The 19,641-nt window shown below is 42.8% G+C and overlaps 1 protein-coding gene across 1 annotated transcript; it reads left to right on the top strand.

The window, feature by feature from the left end:
- The first annotated feature begins 1,576 nt into the window (after positions 1–1,576).
- LOC140191711 (cytochrome c oxidase subunit NDUFA4-like) lies at positions 1,577–7,510 on the top strand. Its single transcript, XM_072249372.1, has 4 exons — positions 1,577–1,673; positions 5,862–5,950; positions 6,570–6,630; positions 7,281–7,510. Exons 1-4 carry the CDS (start codon positions 1,632–1,634, stop codon positions 7,335–7,337), a joined length of 249 nt encoding a protein of 82 aa, XP_072105473.1. The 5' UTR covers positions 1,577–1,631; the 3' UTR covers positions 7,338–7,510.
- The last annotated feature ends 12,131 nt before the right edge of the window (positions 7,511–19,641 follow it).

Raw genomic sequence — 19,641 nt, 5'->3', positions numbered from 1 at the left:
CTGAATTGATGTTAACGTTCTCTTGTTTTTAAAACTCTCAATGTTCCGAGACTGGAGTGCATCGAAGGATCATTTTCATTTTATAATTCTGCTCGAGCTCTCGGGTCTTCTTTCGCCAGTGTCTTAAATTTAAACAATCCCCTTCAAAAGATAATTGACAGGTCAGCTTTTTTAAACTACACCCCTAAACTGTGGAATTCAATACCTAAAATTATAAGGGATGCACACTCAGTTGACCCTTTTAAACACCAGTTGAAAATCTATTTTTTCAACTTTTGTCTTTTATTTTCATGTTTACTTTTATTTTTTGTTTTGTTTCCTTGTTTGCACTTTCACCCCACTGTAAAGCACTTTGAACTACATTAGCAGTATGAAAAGTGCTCTAAAATAAAGTTATTGTTATTATTAATTCAAAAGGAACCAGACTTCAGTTCTTAGTGTAAGTTGCAAGCATAATCTGTTTTAAGTTAAAAGGACAGGTTTACAACGAACAGCACTATCTACAGAGCACAGGCTACTAGCCCACAGCAGGATGGTGGCTGCTAAGAGATAAGATTTGCGGAGTATAGTGACCGTGAGATGTTTTCATATGGATGTAAGACAACGGGGTTATATTAATTGGCCTGGCAACAATGGCTAAGTTATTTTGCACCACTGTGACTGAGTTCAAGGAAGCTTGCAGACCAGACATTTTGGCACTTGTCACCATCAACCATGGTCACAGGTATGATCAATCAACAGTTTGTGTATTCAAGAGAATACAGCATTAATTTTGGGTGTCTGGGATCTCTATCTTCAGTAGCTTTTTGACGATCTGTGTGAATTACTTTGTTCCATCAAAGGTGTCTGAACAATCACCCATTGTAGAAATAAAACCCAAATGAATCATTGTCAGGATCAAAATATTGAAGTAAATATTTTGCTATTGAAATTATATTTAATCACCTAGAGTTACACTTGATCTTAAGTGTATAAAATATGATGTACTTTGACTTTGGGAGACTACCGCGAGGGTCTCCAAACTGTTTGGTGTGATAAATAGACACTTTGGCAACATCAACTCCAGTGTTTCTCTGGTGCCTCAGATCACAATCACAAGGGTATTCAGGTTTCTTGTAAATAAATAGTTTCTTGTAAATCTTTTGCCTAAAAACACTACTGGAAAGACTATGAAAGGAGGGGTAAAATAATCGGTAACTTTTATATTAAAATAAACAGTCGCACCAACGTTTGGACAAGTCCAGCTAAGTTGACACGCATCCTTACCCAGCCCCGCCCACATGCAGTTTCCCTGGTTGGACTGACACGTGACAGCTTACCGTTGAAGCAGCTTCGGAATGCTCAGGTCACGTGATAGTGACTGCGGCAGGCCCTCGGAGACTAGGGTTTAATCGCCTGCATTGATTAGGTAGCTACAATTTTTGCCAGATTTTCAGCTTTATAATGAAGAATTTTATTTTATTGAAACACTGTCATGCATCAGGTTTTTAAAAAATTTAAAAAACGATAGGAATATTTGTGAGTGTGGATTGACGTGAGGGAATTTTCGCTCAGGAATTTGTGTGGCCCACAGGGTTCCAAGCCCCAAAGGTGACATTGCGCGGGCGGCAGACGCAGGAGAAAGCAGCACCATGCTCGGATTGATGTTCCGTCAGGCTAGGAGCCACCCTAGTGTAAGAACCAGCAGCAGAGTGGGGGTCGTGCTCTTATCCCCTCCGAGCGGTGTGAGGAGGCCATTATGTCTGGGGTGGATGGGAGGGAGGTGGAAACAGGGCATTGGAAGAGCGCTTGGGGGTGGTGTGCGCGGGAGAGAAATAAGGGGTTTAGTGGTAGGGAGAGAGAGGGCGGTGGTAGGGTGGAGGCATGGGTGGGACTGTGGATTCATTTGGTAGGAGTGCAGGTCGGTAGTTGAGGAGAAATGTGGATGCAGGAACGGGACGGGGAGATGAAGGTGTGGGTTGACGGATGGGGAGATGTGGTCGGATGGTTGTATTGGCGGGCAGGGTTGGGGAAATTGGGTAGTTTGCAGGGGAGATGAGGTGAAAGTGAAATGCAGTGTGGTGCAGGCATGCCCCATGTAATTCCCCCCTTTGAGTTGAAAATTTTCTCGATTTAATGCATCAAAAATATCAGGATAAGCTCCCACTTTAGCCAGGTCTGGCTGCACATGAGGGCTGATCAGCATGTGTATGCTGACAACAGCCATTTTGTACTTCTGTCTTTTAAACTGCATAATGTTTTATTTTATGTCTCTTGAATTTCCTTCCCCTCGAATGCTCATTTAGTTATGTTTTTAAATTTCCTCTGGTTTTTATTAATTCCAGATTTTCTGATTGTTGACTTGCCAGTTTAAAATATGGATAATCTGAATTGTGATGAGGTGACATTGATTTCAATTGGGACTGCAGATTTGGATTATGGAGATTTTAAGAGTTTTCAATCCACGAAAAAAAGCATGCTATCCGTGCTGAGTACTCTGGTGATGACAGCTGCTGTTTTCAGTCAATTATATTGGCATGATTTCTCTTATTAATACAGATACTCCATTGGATTCATTACAATTTAGTGGATGATATAATGGTTGTAATTGAGTTGAGATTAAAATATCATTTGATTTCTAGATATTTATACAGGACAGCATTATCCCATTTGGTTATGTTTTCATGAACTGACAAGATGCTGACATCAGTAGTGATGTTAGTTTATTTTTCCTCAGTTGGACAAGAGTTCTGCAATGTATCCAAATTGGTACAATCTGTGCTAAATTTCTAAATTATTACCAAGGCCAGTTTGTAAAGATGGCTTTAATCCACCTGAATATTTAAAAAAAAGTTGGAAGATGGGGCTGAATTCAAATTATTTCCCTCTTGCCACGCTGTCTGTTATCTGCTTTGATATATTTCTGTTGCACGTGAGCAATTAAGTATATTTTTAAGACTTTTTGGTAAAATGGATGCAATACTCTTGGAATAAACTACAATTACAAATACAAATGTACTTTAAAGAAGGGCAGAGAATAAAGTTTCTTACAATCCATGTTGACTTAAAAAGTTGGCTTAAGTGTTCATAAGAGAAAGGAGCCGAATTAGGCCATTCGGCCCATTGAGTCTACTCTGCTGTTCCATCATGACTGATTTATTTTTCCTCTCAAGTCCATTCCCTGCCATCTCCCTGTAACCTTTGATGCCCTTGCTAATCAAGGACCTATCAACCTCCATTTTAAATATACCAAATGACTTGACCTCCACTGCCACCGTAAACCTTTTCTGGACCCTCTCCCAATGCCAGTTGATAGAAGGAATAAAGATGTAGACCATTTTCTAAATGGGGAGCCAATTCAGAAATTTTAGATACAAGGGAAGTTGGGAGTCCTTGTGCAGGATTCACTAAAGTTCAACCTGCAAGTTAAACTTCAGGTCTACATCTTTATTCCTTTTATCAAAGTGCTTGACTTTACATTTCCCTACACTCTATTCCATCTGCCACTTTTCCCCCCATTCTCCAAATCTGCCCAAGTCCTTCCACAGACTCCCTGCTTCCTCAACACCACCTGCCCCTTCACATATCTTTCTTTCTATTTTATCATATGCCTACTTTGTCACGTGCTTCCAAGTACCCCAATGCCTTGTTCTTAATAATGGACTCTTAACATCTTGCCAACCACTGAACTCAGGCTGAACCTTTTATTTCCTGTCTTTTCCATTCTTCCCCTCCCGAGTGGAGTGACATTCTGTGTTTCAAACCTATTCTGGTATCTGTCCCCCACTTTTCCTTCGCTACATCGGTGACTGCATTGGCGCTGCTTCCTGCACGCATGCAGAACTCGTTGACTTTATTAACTTTGCCTCCAACTTTCACCCTGCCCTCAAGTTTACCTGGTCCATTTCCGACACCTCCCTCCCCTTTCTGGATCTTTCTGTCTCTATCTCTGGAGACAGCTTATCTACTGATGTCTACTATAAGCCTACTGACCCTCACAGCTATCTGGACTATTCCTCATCTCACCCTGTCTCTTGCAAAAATGCCATCCCCTTCTCGCAATTCCTCCGTCTCCGCCACATCTGCTATCAGGATGAGGCTTTTCATTCCAGGACGAAGGAGATGTCCTCCTTTTTTAAAGAAAGGGGCTTCCCTTCCTCCACCATCAACTCTGCTCTCAAACGCATCTCCCCCATTTCACGCACATCTGCTCTCACTCCATCCTCCCGCCACCCCACTAGAAATAGGGTTCCCCTTGTCCTCACCTACCACCCCACCAGCCTCCAGGTCCAACATATAATTCTCTGTAACTTTTGCCACCTCCAATGGGATCCCACCACTAAGCACATTCCCCCCCCCCTTCTGCAGGGATCGCTCCCTACGCGACTCCCTTGTCCATTCGTTCCTCCCATCCCTCCCCACTGATCTCCCTCCTGGCACTTATCCTTGTAAGCGGAACAAGTGCTACACATGCCCTTACACTTCCTCCCTTACCACCATTCAGGGCCCCAGACAGTCCTTCCAGGTGAGGCGACACTTCACCTGTGAGTCGGCTGGGGTGATACACTGCGTCTGGTGCTCCCGATGTGGTCTTCTATATATTGGCGAGACCCGACGCAGACTTGAAGATCATTTCGCTGAACACCTACGCTCTGTCTGCCAGAGAAAGCAGGATCTCCCAGTGGCCACACATTTTAATTCCACGTCCCATTAAGCATGGCCTCCTCTACTGTAAAGATGAAGCCACACTCAGGTTGGAGGAACAACACCTTATATTCCGTCTGGGTATCCTCCAACCTGATGGCATGAACATTGACTTCTCAAACTTCCACTAACGCCCCACCTCCCCCTCGTACCCCATCTGTTATTTATTTATATACACATTCTTTTTCTCTCTCCTTTTTCTCCCTCTGTTCCTCTCACTATAGCCCTTGCCCATCCTCTGGTTTCTCCCCCTCCCCCTTTTCCTTCTCCCTAGGCCTCCTGTCCCATGATCCTCTCATATCCCGTTTGCTAATCACCTGTCCAGCTCTTGGCTCCATCCCTCCCCCTCCTGTCTTCTCCTATCAGTTTGGATCTCCCCCTCCCCCTCCAACTTTCAAATCCCTTAACTCACTCTTCCTTCAGTTAGTCCTGACAAAGGGTCTCAGCCTGAAACGTCGACTGTACCTCTTCTTAGAGATGCTGCCTGGCCTGCTGCGTTCACCAGCAACTTTGATGTGTGTTGCGTGGAGTGACATCTGTGATTTTCAGCTTCTGTGGGATTTGACCATTTAGACCAATGTTAATACTTTTTCAAAATTACTTTTCAAATTGTAAACTAGCCTTTCCCCTTGACACTAATTTGCTTCAGATATTAGGAATGATTGTAGAATAGTATTTTTTTAATTAAAAGTAATATAAGGAGGTTACACGATAAATTAGATCCTAACCAACAGTTTAGAAATAGTTTTTGACACAGGAGTAGATAAGCAGTGTAGAAAATTCATAATTGCAAAGTAGTCAGGTTTAGCATTTCTATTTATTTAGTAGTGTTCCACTGGTAAACTATTGAGTGGTGGTCGTTTTATGACTTATGATAGGTTAAATATTTGAACATTGTTTTTGATATTTTTGTGAATCTGTTTTTGCTGGATCCCTGGAAAAAATAGGCTTGTGGAAACTGGTAGCTGCTGATAGAAGTGACAATATGTGAAATTGAAAGTTCAGATAACTGATCATGATTTGCTTTAGAGTGAATGTTTATAACTCTTGAACAAATTAATTTCACAGTTCTTAGTTTTCTGATATCTTCCATTTGAACTAGTTGTGAATTTATTGCTGTACATTAATTACTTTTCTTTCCCTCCCTCCCTCCCCCCCCCCCCCCCATTCTTTGATAGCTAATTCCACTGTTTGTTATCATTGGGTCCGGGAGTCTTGGAGCAAGCTGTTACCTTATGCGGCTTGCCTTCCGCAACCCTGATGTTAGGTAGGTGATTGAGAATGTAACACTTGTCTTGTTGAGGTTGTGTGTAAGTCACTGATCTCTGTAGTTATTCACTTTCTAAATACTATCTTGTGACAGTGAAAACAGTTGCACATAGGACTCGCTGTCTATTACAGTACAGTTTTCTGTTGAATGTTTTTACAGTAAATTGCATGTCATAATTTTTAATGACAAGATTGCATATTGAACCATTTATAAATTGATAGCTGAATCCAGATTTCCTGGTGTAAGGTCTAGATTAACATAGACAATAGTTGTTAATTTAACTTCAGTCAAGAATGTATTGATTAGAATGAGATTGAAGTGTTTTGATTTCAGGAATGTAACATTGTACTTGAACAGTACTTGGGCTTTAGGAAGGGATGTATCAAGTAAGTATTGTTTTAAATATGTGCAAAGAAATGTTGAGAAACAGGTGTGTGGCTATAACAGAAAGGTTTCAACAAGAATTTGCAAAAATGGCTTTTATTTGAGTTGGTTAAAGGCAAATTTTTCAAAAGTCAGTCAAGTTTATTGTCATATGTGCAAGTATACACAGGTGCAATGAAAAACTTTGAGATACAACATTTATTGCTAACTATGCAATCCACTTCTACCATAGCTGGAATCGCAAGAGCAACCCTGAACCATGGAATAAAATTGCACCTAATGAGCAGTACAAGGTAACATTTTTTTAATTCATCGTAGAAGAGCTGATTTGATTATTAAGCATGCTTTAATTTCTTGCCTTGTTACCTGTACAATATGTATGTATAATTTAATTTTTGAAATGTTAAGGTATAAAATTGGACCAAAGGCCACTTTGAATCATTTGCTCAATTATTTCCCAAGGCATATTTGTACAATGTTTTGGATATGAAAAGAACTTGAGCATGCTGAAATAACATCTCGTAATAATTTCCTTCTCCACCCCTTCCTCACCACTTCCTCCACGTGGTGAGGTTAATGTTAGATGTGCAGGTATGTACAGGTACATAAAGACAAAACAATAGTATTATTGAACAATTAAAATCATAACAAAAGAGGGCAAAACTGGCGAATAGAGTTTAATCTAAACAAATGGGAGAAGTCTAGTTTGGATCGTAACGATAAATGGGAATGTTTTCCAAATGATGAAATGTAAAATTCTCTAGAGATTTACTGGTATAGTCAGTTTTCAGGTTTCATTGGCATGTCATAATGGCTTGGGTACAGTAGGATTGAAATGGAGCTTTTGTTCCAATTCAGATATTGAATGTTAATTAATAGAAGTGTTTCATATTAATAGACATTTTAGTCAAACATCTTGACTAATCTTTTTCTCTGTTAATAGTTCTTTGCAGTGAACATGGACTACAGTAAACTGAAGAAGGAGCGACCAGACTTCTAAATGCTGACAAATGGGTTGATTGTCCAGGTGGCTTTGCTGCTCTGTAAAACTTACTGCAAAATGTCTTATTACGTTTCGTGTTCATCAGTCTTAATGGAGTATTCAGTAGCCAGATATACTACTGAACCTAATTTGTCTGTATATACCGAATGCAAATAAACTGATGTCCTCCATTTCACTTGTCTGCCTCTTATTGTCTAAGGGTAATATCTGTAGATGGCAATAATACAGGCTCATCAATATAAAACAAATTATACCTAGAAGCATTTCTGTTTCAGACATTTGGAAAAACAAATGGCAATGTTATTTAGATGCAGAAGAAGGCTGACGAGTGTAAACTGGATTCTGACATTTATTGCTATGATCTTTCTCTAAAATTAAAGATTTCCCACCCCAGAAGATCTAAAGCATCCATCTCTTTGGGTGAAGTCTGTATCTTAACTGTCTTAAAATATGGATTGCATTGGCCTGTGTTTTATGTGCTCCATATGAGCCACTTTCCTTAAATATTAAGATGTACCATGCTACCAGTTAAAATCTGCAATTATTTTTCACTCCTATGATCTTCCATGTGTCTAATGTTTAATGCTTAAACATGACTGAGTACAGGGTTACCACTTTTAGGATGTCTACACTGCCTTGTCAGTAGTAACACTTATGGAAGAATAAGCTTCCCAACAAGCCAATGAAGCAACACGCAGTCAACCTTTCAGGCCAAGACCATTCTACAGGATTGGAAGGGAAGGGACAAGATGCTAGAATTAAAAGCTGGAAGCAGGATAGCTAGAAGGTGACGGGTGAAGCCAGGTGGGTAGGAAAAGTAAAAGGGCAGGGGAGAAAGGAATCCAATAGGAGAGGAGAGGAGAAAGGGAAGAGTGGGGGGGAGGGCACTTTTTTTTACTGGAGGGCGAAATCAGTGTTCATGCCATCAGGTTGGAGGCTACCCAGGTGGAATATAAGGTGTTGCTCCTGCACCCTGAGGGTGTCCTCATGGCACAAGGAGGCCATGGACTGACGCGTTGGAACGGGAATGGCCAACAGGAAGTTGCACTTTTGGCAGATGAAGTGGAAGTGTTCGACAAAGCGGCCCCCCAATTTACCACCAATGTAGAGGAGGCTGCATCGGGAGTACTGGTATTATGATCACTGGACCCGAAGTGCTTCCCAACACATACCTCCGTCACCTGCCCTATCTCATTCCCTAACAGGAGATCCAACACTGCCCCTTCTCTAGTTGGTACCTCTACGTATTGCTGCAAAAAACTATCCTGCACACATTTGACAAACTCCAAACCATCCAGCCCTTTTACAGAATGGGCTTCCCAGTCTATGTGTGGAAACCTAAAATCTCCCACAATCACAACCTTGTGCTTGAGTCTTTTATTGAGTTCCTCTAGTGCCTGAGTTGACAAGTTGACATTTGGAGTTCACCCATGCTATGCCTGCAGGGAGTCTACTGTCAACATAAATTGTCACTGACTTAAATCCAGACTGTCACATTTTCTAATTTAGCTTCAATCCCATAGATTGCTTGAAGTTCCACAAAGGGGTCCCTTTTCAATATGATAGATCTAAGTCTGCCTCATCAAAGTATGGTAGCCATATCCACCTAGCTTTACTGGTGCATGATTGGATCTCTAATTTGTTATCACTTATGTTTATTACATTGTTTCTTGGAATAGAGACTAATGACTGGTGGTGTGCCACGGGGGTTGATGTTGGGACCTTTGTTATTTGTATAAATGATTTGGATGTGAATGCACAAGGCTTAATCATAAAGTTTGTGGATGACATGAAATTAGATGGTGTTGTTAATAGTGAAGAATGTTATTATAGACTATAGGGGAACATTGGTCAGTTTGGGAACTGAGCCAAGGGGTGGCAAATGGATTTTGATTCATTTGTGTAAGGTGATGCATTTTGGAAAGTCAAACCAGTGTAGGGTTAGGACTTGTAATATGAATGCTAAGGCACTGTTGAGTGTAATAGAACAGAGGTACCTAGGAGTACATGTTCCCACCTTCTCTTGGCATTTTTGCAAGCAGACAGGGTGGTGAAAAAGGCACTTAACATGCTAGCCTTCAACACTGAGTATACAGCAACAGGTCATTGAGTTGAATGTTGGGAAATTATATTCCAGTTGTATAAACTGTTAGAGTACTAAGGACAATTTTGTTTGCCTTTTTATAGAAAAGACATGGTTAAACTGGTAAGAATGCAGAGAAAATTTACAAGGATATTGGCAGGACTAGAAGGCCTGAGTTCTAGAGAGAGGCTGGCTAGGCTTGATCTTTATTGCTTGGAATGTAGGGGAATGAAGGGTGACCTTATAGAAGTGTTTAACATTTATAGAGGTATAGGTAAGGTATAACATAGATTCACAAGGTCAATAATTTTAGACCATGAGACATAGGAGTTGAATTTGGCCACTCTGCCCTTTGAGTCTGCTCCGCCATTCCATCATGGCTCATTCTCTACTCTTGGGCCTGGGTCCTGCCGCTTCGATTCAGCCCAAACACACTACGCTGCAATAGTCCTGCATGTTCCAGACTTCAGTCCACATTGTAAAAATGCCAGGTTGTACAGGCGGTTCAAAAGCTCAACTTCGTAAGTGAAGTTTAAAGCTATTGATTGCAGTGATCGTATCCAAAGAAAAAGTGTGATTAATACAGTAATTTACAGCTTTGTTTGCTACCAGAAAGTGGTCATTGTGCTTCACCAGTGCCATCTTAAACAGGAAGTCTGAGTTTAAGAAGTTTAAGTGGAGTGGCCATAGTTGGAGTGGGCCAATGTTAAATGGTCAGCCTTTGACTCAGCAGGCTTGGACAAAAATGGGAGCAGACTAGAACTTGATTTTGAGAAGTTAGCCGTATAATAAGTGTAGGCAGGATGGTAGTACAGGCAGCAGAATGCTCCACCTGTGAGATGTGGGATTTCAGAGTACCTGTGGCCTTGATGACTACATCTACAGGAAGTGCATTCAACTTCAGCTCCTGCCTGAAAAGGTCAAGGAAGTGGAGCTGGACATCGATACTTAGGACCAACCAGAAGGCTAAAAGCTTCATTAATGAGACAGTTACTGAGGTGATTGATCTCAGAGTGCAGGCTTCAGAGAGAAGATGGGTGACCACCATGAAGAGTAAGCAGTCAGTGCAGGGTTTCCCTGTGCCATTCCCCTCAGCAACGAGTATATCCTTTTGGATACTACTGAGTAGGGGGTTGGGGGGGTGGTTGATGACCTATCAGAGCACAGCAGCAGTAGCCAGTCCAGTGGCACCATGGCCAGCTCTGAGGCACAGCTGGGAAGGGTAAAGTCAGGCAGAGCGATAGTAAAAGGAAGTGTGATAGTTAGGGATAGCAGACTCCAGATTGGTGTGTTGCCTTCCAAGTGCTGGGATCCAGGAATTCTCAGAGTGGCTGCAGAAGATTCTCAAGATGGAGAGTGAGCAGCCAGATATCATGGTGCACATTGCAAAAATGACATAGATAGAAAAGGGGAAGAGGTTCTGCACAGTGAGTATAGAGAGTTAACGAAGAGGCTGAAAAGCAGGACTTTGGATTTCTCCCAGTGCCACATGATAGTCAGGGCAGGAATAGATGAATGAGTGGCTGAAGAATCGGGCAGGGGGCAGTGTATCAGATTTCTGCATCATTAGGATCTCTTCTGGGGAAGGTATGACCTGTAGAAAAGGGATAGGTTGCATCTGAACCTGAGGAGGACCAATATCCTTGTGGGCAGGTTTGCTTGAGCTGTTAGGGAGGGTTTGAACTACGTTGGCAGGGGGATGGGAATCGGAGTGATATAGCTGAGGATGGGGCAGTTGATATACAAGTAGATGCAGTGTGTAGTGAGACTGTGAGGAAAGACGGAAAAATTGCAGTCAGTAGGTGTAACATGGGGGCAAAATTTAAAAGGATGATGAATACAAGACTGAAGGTGTGATATTTGAATGCATACAGTACATGGAATAAAGTAGATGATCTTGTAGCACAGTTAGAGATTGGCAGGTATGATGTTGTGGGCATCACTGGGCCGTGGCTGAAAGAAGATCATAATTAGCAGCTCAACATCCAAGGATACACTATCAAAAGGACAGGTAGGAGAGCAGAGAGGGTGAGGTGGCTCTGTAGATAAAAAAAATTAAATCAAATCTTTAGAAAGAGGTGACAGGATTGGATGATGAGAATACCTGTGGGTACAGTTAAGAAACTGTAAAGGTTAAAAGATCCTGATGGGAGTTATACGCAGGCCTCCGAACAGTAGCCATGATGTGGGATATAAATTTCAAAGGGAAATAGAAAAGGCCTTTTTGTCAGCTACATGGAACAATTTATGTTTGAAGTCTGTCTCCCACCTTTTCCTAGGCTACATCGACGACTGCATTGTTGCTAAATCCTCCACCCATGCTGAAGCCAAGCAGAGTTCACTGCCAAGAAGGCCCACCAGCACCTTTATTTCCTGAGAAAACTAAAGAAATTTGAACTGTCCCCTAAAACCCTCACTAATTTTTATAGATGCACCGTAGAAAGCATTCTTCTAGGGCGCATCACAACCTGGTATGAAAGTTGTCCTGTCCAAGACCGAAAGAAGCTGCAGAAGATCGTGAACACAGCGCAGCACATCACACAAACCAATCTTCCATCCTTGGACTCACTTTAAACTGCACGCTGTCGGAGCAGTGCTGCCAGGGTAATCAAGGACACGACCCACCCAGCCAACACACTTTTTGTCCCTCTTCCCTCCAGGAGAAGGCTCAGGAGCTTGAAGACTCACACGGCCAGATTTGGGAACAGCTTCTTTCCAACTGAGATAAGTCTGCTGAACGGATCCTGACCCGGATCTGGGCCGTACCTTCCAAATATCCGGACCTGCCTCTTGGTTTTTTTGCACTACCTTACTTTCCCTTTTCTATTTTCTATTTATGATTTAGAATTTAAATTTTTAATATTTACTATTGATTTGTACTCCAGAGAGAGCAAGGCGCAGAACCAAATATCACTATGATGATCGTTCGCTCTAGTATCAAAGTAAAGTAAAGTAACTCGTCAACTTCATCAACTTTGCCTCCAGCTTCCACTCTGCCCTCAAATTTACCTGGTCCATTTCTGACACCTCCCTCCCTTTTCTCAATATCACTGTCCCTATCTCTGAGACAGCTTGTCTATTGATGTCTATTACAAACGCAAAAACTCTCACAGCTACCTGGACTATAACTCTTCCGACCCTGTTACTTGTAAAAATGCCACCCCCTTCTCTAAATTCTTTCGCCTTGTCATGTGTGACGCCAAGCCGAGTTACCGGATGGATGATGCTAATGAGAGAGATAACGGAAGACAATGGAGAAACATTCAAAATGCTAATAAGAGAGAAGGGAGAGATTAACGAGAAAGAAACACAATTCAGATATTGACAGACCGGTTGTTTTGAACCTGAACTGTTTGAAGTTTGAGGGACAGGTGATACCCCAGCAGGGGGATAAAAAGAGCAGGTTTGCTAAGGCACGACACACATGCCACGAGACCTTGGAAAGAGCAGTGTGTCCCCACAAGTGGTGGGCGTTTGGAGGACCAGTTCGTGGGAATTGGTCAGAGGCTCACAGTGTGTAAAGGTACAATTGGTGGGAACCTGGAGTATGTGTCCGCCCTTGCCTGGGTGCTGGGTTCACCATGGAAGAACGATCGTATCCGGAACGGAGGGGTCACAGTCAGAGACCACAGCGGGATTAGAAGACATCAAAAGGCCGGCCCGAAACCAACTGCGAAGACATCAATAGGTCTGCCTGAAACCAATTGCATCTCCCACTCTCTCTCTCCAACGGTACGACAACAGCGATTACTTCGAACTGCACTAAACTGAACAGAACTCTGCTTCACTTAAGACTGATCATTTTACCTCCAGACTGCGATAGAGCTTGGTTGATTCCTATTACCCTAGTTCTGTGTATATGTGTGTATTATCATTGCTAACCTGTTACATTTATATCCTTACGATTAGAGAACTGTATTACTTATTTCTTTAATAAAACTTTATGAGTTCCTAGTAATCCAGACTCCAACGAGCATTCCATTTCTGCTGGTTTGGCAACCCAGTTACGGGGTACGTAACAGCCTACACTGCATCTGCTCTCAGGATGAGGCTTTTCATAGAAACATAGAAAATAGGTGCAGGATTAGGCCATTTGGCCCTTCGAACCTGCACCGCCATTCAGTATGATCATAGCTGATCATCCAACTCAGAACCCTGTACCAGCCTTCCCTCCATACCCCCTGATCCCTTTAGCCACAAGGGCCATATCTAACTCCCTCTTAAATATAGCCAATGAACTGGCCTCAACTGTTTACTGTGGCAGAGAATTCCACAGATTCGCCACTCTCTGTGTGAAGAAGTTTTTCCTAATCTCGGTTCTAAAAGGCTTCCCCTTTACCCTCAAACTGTAACCCCTCGTTCTGGACTTCCCCAACATCGGGAACAATCTTCCTGCATCTAGCCTGTCCAATCCCTTTAGGATTTTATACGTTTCAATCAGATCCCCCCTCAATCTTCTAAATTCCAATGAGTATAAGCCTAGTCGATCCAGTCTTTCATCATATGAAAGTCCTGCCACCCCAGGAATCAATCTGGTGAACCTTCTTTGTACTCCCGCTATGGCAAGGATGTCTTTCCTCAGATTAGGGGACCAAAACTGCACACAATATCCAGGTGTGGTCTCACCAAGGCCTTGTACAACTGCAGTAGTACCTCCCTACTCCTGTATTTGAATCCTCTTGCTATGAATGCCAGCATACCATTCGCCTTTTTCACTGCCTGCTGTACCTGCATGCCCACTTTCAATGACTGGTGCATAATGACACCCAGGTCTCGTTGCACCCACCCTCCCTTTTCCTAATCAGCCACCATTCAGATAATAATCTGTTTTCCTGTTTTTGCCACCAAAGTGGATAACCTCACATTTATCCACATTAAATTGCATCTGCCATGAATTTGCCCACTCACCCAACCTATCCAAGTCACCCTGCATCCTCTTAGCATCCTCCTCACAGGTAACACTGCCACCCAGCTTCGTGTCATCCGCAAACTTGGAGATGCTGCTTTTAATTCCCTCGTCTAAGTCATTAATATATATTGTAAACAACTGGGGTCCCAGCACTGAGCCTTGCGGTACCCCACTAGTCACTGCCTGCCATTCAGAAAAGGTCCCGTTTATTCGCACTCTTTGCTTCCTGTCTGCTAACCAATTCTCTATCCACATCAATACCTTACCCCCAATACCGTGTGCTTTAAGTTTGCACACTAATCTCCTGTGTGGGACCTTGTCAAAAGCCTTTTGAAAATCCAAATATACCACATCCACTGGTTCTCCCCTATCCACTCTACTAGTTACATCCTCAAAAAATTCTATGAGATTCGTCAGACATGATTTTCCTTTCACAAATCCATGCTGACTTTGTCCGATGATTTCACCACTTTCCAAATGTGCTGTTATCACATCTTTGATAACTGACTCCAGCATTTTCCCCACCACCTGATGTTAGGCTAACCGGTTTATAATTCCCTGGTTTCTCTCTCCCTCCTTTTTTAAAAAGTGGGGTTACATTAGCCACCCTCCAATCCTCAGGAACTAGTCCAGAATCTAACGAGTTTTGAAAAGTTATCACTAATGCATCCACTATTTCTTGGGCTACTTCCTTAAGCACTCTGGGATGCAGACCATCTGGCCCTGGGGATTTATCTGCCTTTAATCCCTTCAATTTACCTAACACCACTTCCCTACTAACATGTATTTCCCTCAGTTCCTCCATCTCACTGGACCCTCTGTCCCATACTATTTCCGGAAGATTATTTATGTCCTCCTTAGTGAAGACAGAACCAAAGTAGTTATTCAATTGGTCTGCCATGTCCTTGTTCCCCATAATCAATTCACCTGTTTCTGTCTGTAGGGGACCTACATTTGTCTTAACCAATCTTTTTCTTTTCACATACCTATAAAAGCTTTTACAGTCAGTTTTTATGTTCCCTGCCTTTTTTCTCTCATAATCTTTTTTCCCTTTCCTAATTAAGCCCCTTGTCCTCCTCTGCTGGACTCTGAATTTCTCCCAGTCCTCAGGCGAGCCACTTTTAATTTGTATGCTTCTTCTTTGGAATTGATACTATCCCTAATTTCCCTTGTCACTTATTTCCTTGTCACGGGTGCACTACCTTCCCTGGTTTATTCTTTTGCCAAACTGGGATTTTCATTCCAGAATGAAGGGGATATCCTCCTTCTTCAAAGAAAGGGGTTTCTCTTCCTCCACCAACAATGCTGCCCCAATTACGTCAATTTCATGCACGTCTGCTCTCATCCCATCCTCCCACCAATCTGCCAGGGATAAAGTACCTCTTGTCTTCACCTACCACCCCATCAGCCTCCGCATCCAACGCATAATTCTCTGAAACTTCCGTCACCTCCAACAGGATCCCACCACCAAGCACGTCTTTCCCCCCCCCACCCCAACTTTCTACTTTCCACAGGGATCACTTCCTACACGACTCCCTTATCCATTTGTCCCTCCCACTAATCTTCCTCCTGGCAAGTGGAACAGGTGCTACACTTGCCCCTACACCTCCTCCCTCACTACCATTCAGGGCCTCAAACAGTCCTTCCAGGTGAGGCAATACTTTACCTGTGAGTCTGTTGGGGTCATACAGATATACTGTGTCTGGTGCTCCCAGTGTGGCCTCCTGTATACCGGTGAGACCTGGTGTAGATTGGGAGAACACTTCACCAAGCACCTACGCTCCGTACGCCAGAAGAAGTGGGATCTTCAATGGCCACCCATTTTAATTATACTTCCCATTCCCATTTCGATATTTCAATCCATGGCCTCCTCTACTGTCGTGATGAGGCCATAGTCAGGTTGAAGGAACAATACCTTATATTCCGTTTGGGTAGCCTCCAACCTGAGGGCATGAGCATCGATTTCTCAAACCATAAGACTATAAGACATTGGAGCAGAATTAGGCCACTTGGCCCATCGAGTCTGCTCCACCATTCAATCATGGCTGATCCTTTCTCCTCCTCCTCAGCCCCACTCCTCAGCCTTATGCCCGTAACCTTTGATGCCCTGTCCAATCAAGAACATATCAAGCTCCGCCTTAAATACAGCCAATGACCTGGCCCCCACAGCTGCCTGTGGTAATAAGTTCCACAAATTCGCCACCCTCTGACCAAAGAAATTTCTCTGCATCTCTGTTTTAAATGGACGCCCCTCTCTCCTGAGGCTGTGCCCTCTTGTTCTAGACTCCCCCACCAGGGAGAACATCCTTTCCACATCTATTCTGTCTAGGCCTTTCAACATTCAAAAGGTTTCAATGAGACCACCCCTCATTCTTCTAAATTCCAGTGAGTACAGACCCAAAGCCATCAAACACTCCCCATATGTTAACCTTTTCATTCCCAGAATCATCCTTGTGAACCTCCTATGGACCCTCTTCAATGCCAGCACATCTTTTCTTAGATGATGAGCTGAAAACTGTTCACAATGCTCAAGGTGAAGCCTCAGCATCACATCCCTGCTCTTGTATTCTAGACCTCTTGAAATGAATGCTAACATTACATTTGCCTTCCTCACCACTGATTCCACCTGCAAGATGCCCTTTAGGGTTTCTGCACAAGGACTCCCAGGTTCCTTTGCATCTCAGATTTTTGGATTTTCTCCCCATTTAGAAAATAGTCTGCACATTCATCTCTACTACCAAAGTGCATGACCATGCATTTTTCAACATTGTATTTCATTTGCAACTTTTTTGCCCATTCTCCTAATCTGTCTAAATTCTTCTGCATCCTACTTGTTTCCTCAACACTACCTGCCCCTCCACCAATCTTCATATCATCTGCAAACTTGGCAACAAAGCCATCGATTCCATTATCTAAATCATTGATATACAGCATAAAAAGAGGTGGCCCAACACTGACCCCTGCGGAACACCACTTGTCACTGGCGGCCAACCTGAAAAGGATCATTTTATTCCCACTTGCTGCCTCCTACCAATCAGCCAATGCTCTAACCATGCCAATAACTTTCTTGTGATACAATGGGCTTTTAACTTGGTAAGCAGCCTCATGTGTGGCACCTTGTCAAAGGCCTTATGAAAGTTGAAATATACAACATCTACTGCATCCCCTTTATCTATCCTACTTGTAATCTCCTCAAAGAATTCCAACAGGTTCGTCAGGCAAGAATTTCCCTTAAGGGAACTATGCTGACTTTGTCCTATCTTGTCCTGTGTCACCAAGTACTCCATAACCTCATCCTTAACAATTGACTCTAACATCATACCAACCACTGCGGTCAGGCTAACTGGTCTATAATTTCCTTTCTGTTGCCTTCATCCTTTCTTAAAGAGCAGAGTGATACTTGCGATTTTCCAGTCCTCTGGCACCATGCCAATCATTTTTGAAAGATCATTACTAATGCTTCCACAATCGCTACCGCTATCTCTTTCAGAACCCTAGGGTGCAGTTCATCTGGCCTGGGTGACTTAGGTCTTCCAGCTTTTTGAGATAGTAACTGTACCCACTTCTCTTTCCTCACACACTACAACACCTGGCAAATTGCTAGTGTCTTCCATAGTGAAAACTGATGCAGAATACTCACTTAGTTCATTTGCCATCTCTTTGTCCCCCATTATTATTTCTCCGGCCTCATTTTCTAGCAGTCCTATATCCACTCTCATGTCTCTTTTATTTTTTACATACTTGAAAAAGCCTTTACAATCCACTTTGATATTGTTTGCTGGCTTGCTTTCATATTTCACCTTTTCCCTCCTATGACTCTTTTAGTTGCTCTCTGAAGGGTTTTAAAAGCTTCCAAATCCTCTGTCTTCCCACTAATTTTTGCTTTGTTGCGTGCCCTCTCTTTTTCTTTTACATTAACTTTGACTTCCATTGTCAACCACAGTTGTTTTATTTTGCCATTTGAGTATTTCTTTGTTTTTGGAATACATCTATCCTCAACTTCCCTCATTTTCGCAGAAACGGATGCCATTGCTGCTCTGCTGTCATCCCTGCCAGCAGCTCCTACCAATTTACTCTGACCATCTCCTTTCATAGCACTGAAATTTCCTTTACTCCATAAGACCATAAGACCATAAGACAAAGGAGCAGAAGTTGGCCATTAGGCCCATCGAGTCTGCTCCACCATTTTATCATGAGCTGATCCATTCTCCCATTTAGTCCCATTCCCCCGCCTTCTCACCATAACCTTTGATGCCCTGGCTACTCAGATACCTATCAATCTCTGCCTTAAATACACCCAATGACTTGGCCTCCACTGCTGCCCATGGCAACAAATTCCATAGATTCACCACCCTCTGACTAAAAAAATTTCTTCGCATTTCTGTTCTGAATGGGCGCCCTTCAATCCTTAAGTCATGCCCACTCGTACTAGACTTCCCCCATCATGGGAAACAACTTTGCCACATCCACTCTGTCCATGCCTTTCAACATTCGAAATGTTTCTATGAGGTTTCCCCTCAATTTTCTAAACTCCAAGGAATACAGTCCAAGAGTGGACAAAGGTTCCTCATATGTTAACCCTCTCATTCCCGGAATCATTCTAGTGAATCTTCTCTGTACCCTCTCCAGCGTCAGCACATCCTTTCTTAACTAAGGAGACCAAAACTGCCCACAGTAATCCAAGTGAGGTCTCACTAGCACCTTATAAAGCCTCAACATCACATCCCTGCTCCTATACTCTATTCCTCTAGAAATGAATGCCAACATTGCATTCGCCTTCTTCACTACCGACTCAACCTGAAGGTTAACCTTAAGGGTATCCTGTACGAGGACTCCCAAGTCCCATTGCATCTCAGAACTTTGAATTCTTTCCCTATTTAAATAATAGTCTGCCCGTTTATTTCTTCTGCCAAAGTGCATAACCATACACTTTCCAACATTGTATTTCATTTGCCACTTCTTTGTCCATTCTTCCAATCTATCCAAGTCTCTCTGCAGACCCTCCGTTTCCTCAGCACTACCGGCCCCTCCACTTATCTTTGTATCGTCAGCAAACTTAGCCTCAAAGCCATCTATTCCATAATCCAAATCGTTGATGTACAATGTAAAAAAAAGCGGCCCCAACACTGATCCCTGTGGAACACCACTGTTAACCGGCAGCCAACCAGAATAGGATCCCTTTATTCCCACTCTCTGTTTCCTGCCAATCAGCCAATGCTCTATCCACATATATAACTTTCCCATAATTCCATGGGCTCTTATCTTGTTAAGTAGCCTCATGTGTGGCACCTTGTCAAAGGCCTTCTGAA

The sequence above is a fragment of the Mobula birostris genome, chromosome X (assembly GCF_030028105.1).
Source record: "Mobula birostris isolate sMobBir1 chromosome X, sMobBir1.hap1, whole genome shotgun sequence".
NCBI classification, from domain to species: Eukaryota; Metazoa; Chordata; class Chondrichthyes; order Myliobatiformes; family Myliobatidae; genus Mobula; species Mobula birostris.
This window is presented reverse-complemented; position numbering and strand designations above follow the sequence as displayed.

What these genes read in the sequence shown, in the direction of transcription:
- LOC140191711 (XM_072249372.1), top strand. Translation starts at nt 1,632, where the DNA reads ATGCTCGGATTGATGTTCCGTCAGGCTAGGAGCCACCCTAGT. An exon ending in AGGCTAGGAGCCACCCTAGT is followed by an intron (nt 1,674 to 5,861) that starts GTAAGAACCAGC and finishes ATTCTTTGATAG; the next exon opens with CTAATTCCACTGTTTGTTAT. An exon ending in TTCCGCAACCCTGATGTTAG is followed by an intron (nt 5,951 to 6,569) that starts GTAGGTGATTGA and finishes CTTCTACCATAG; the next exon opens with CTGGAATCGCAAGAGCAACC.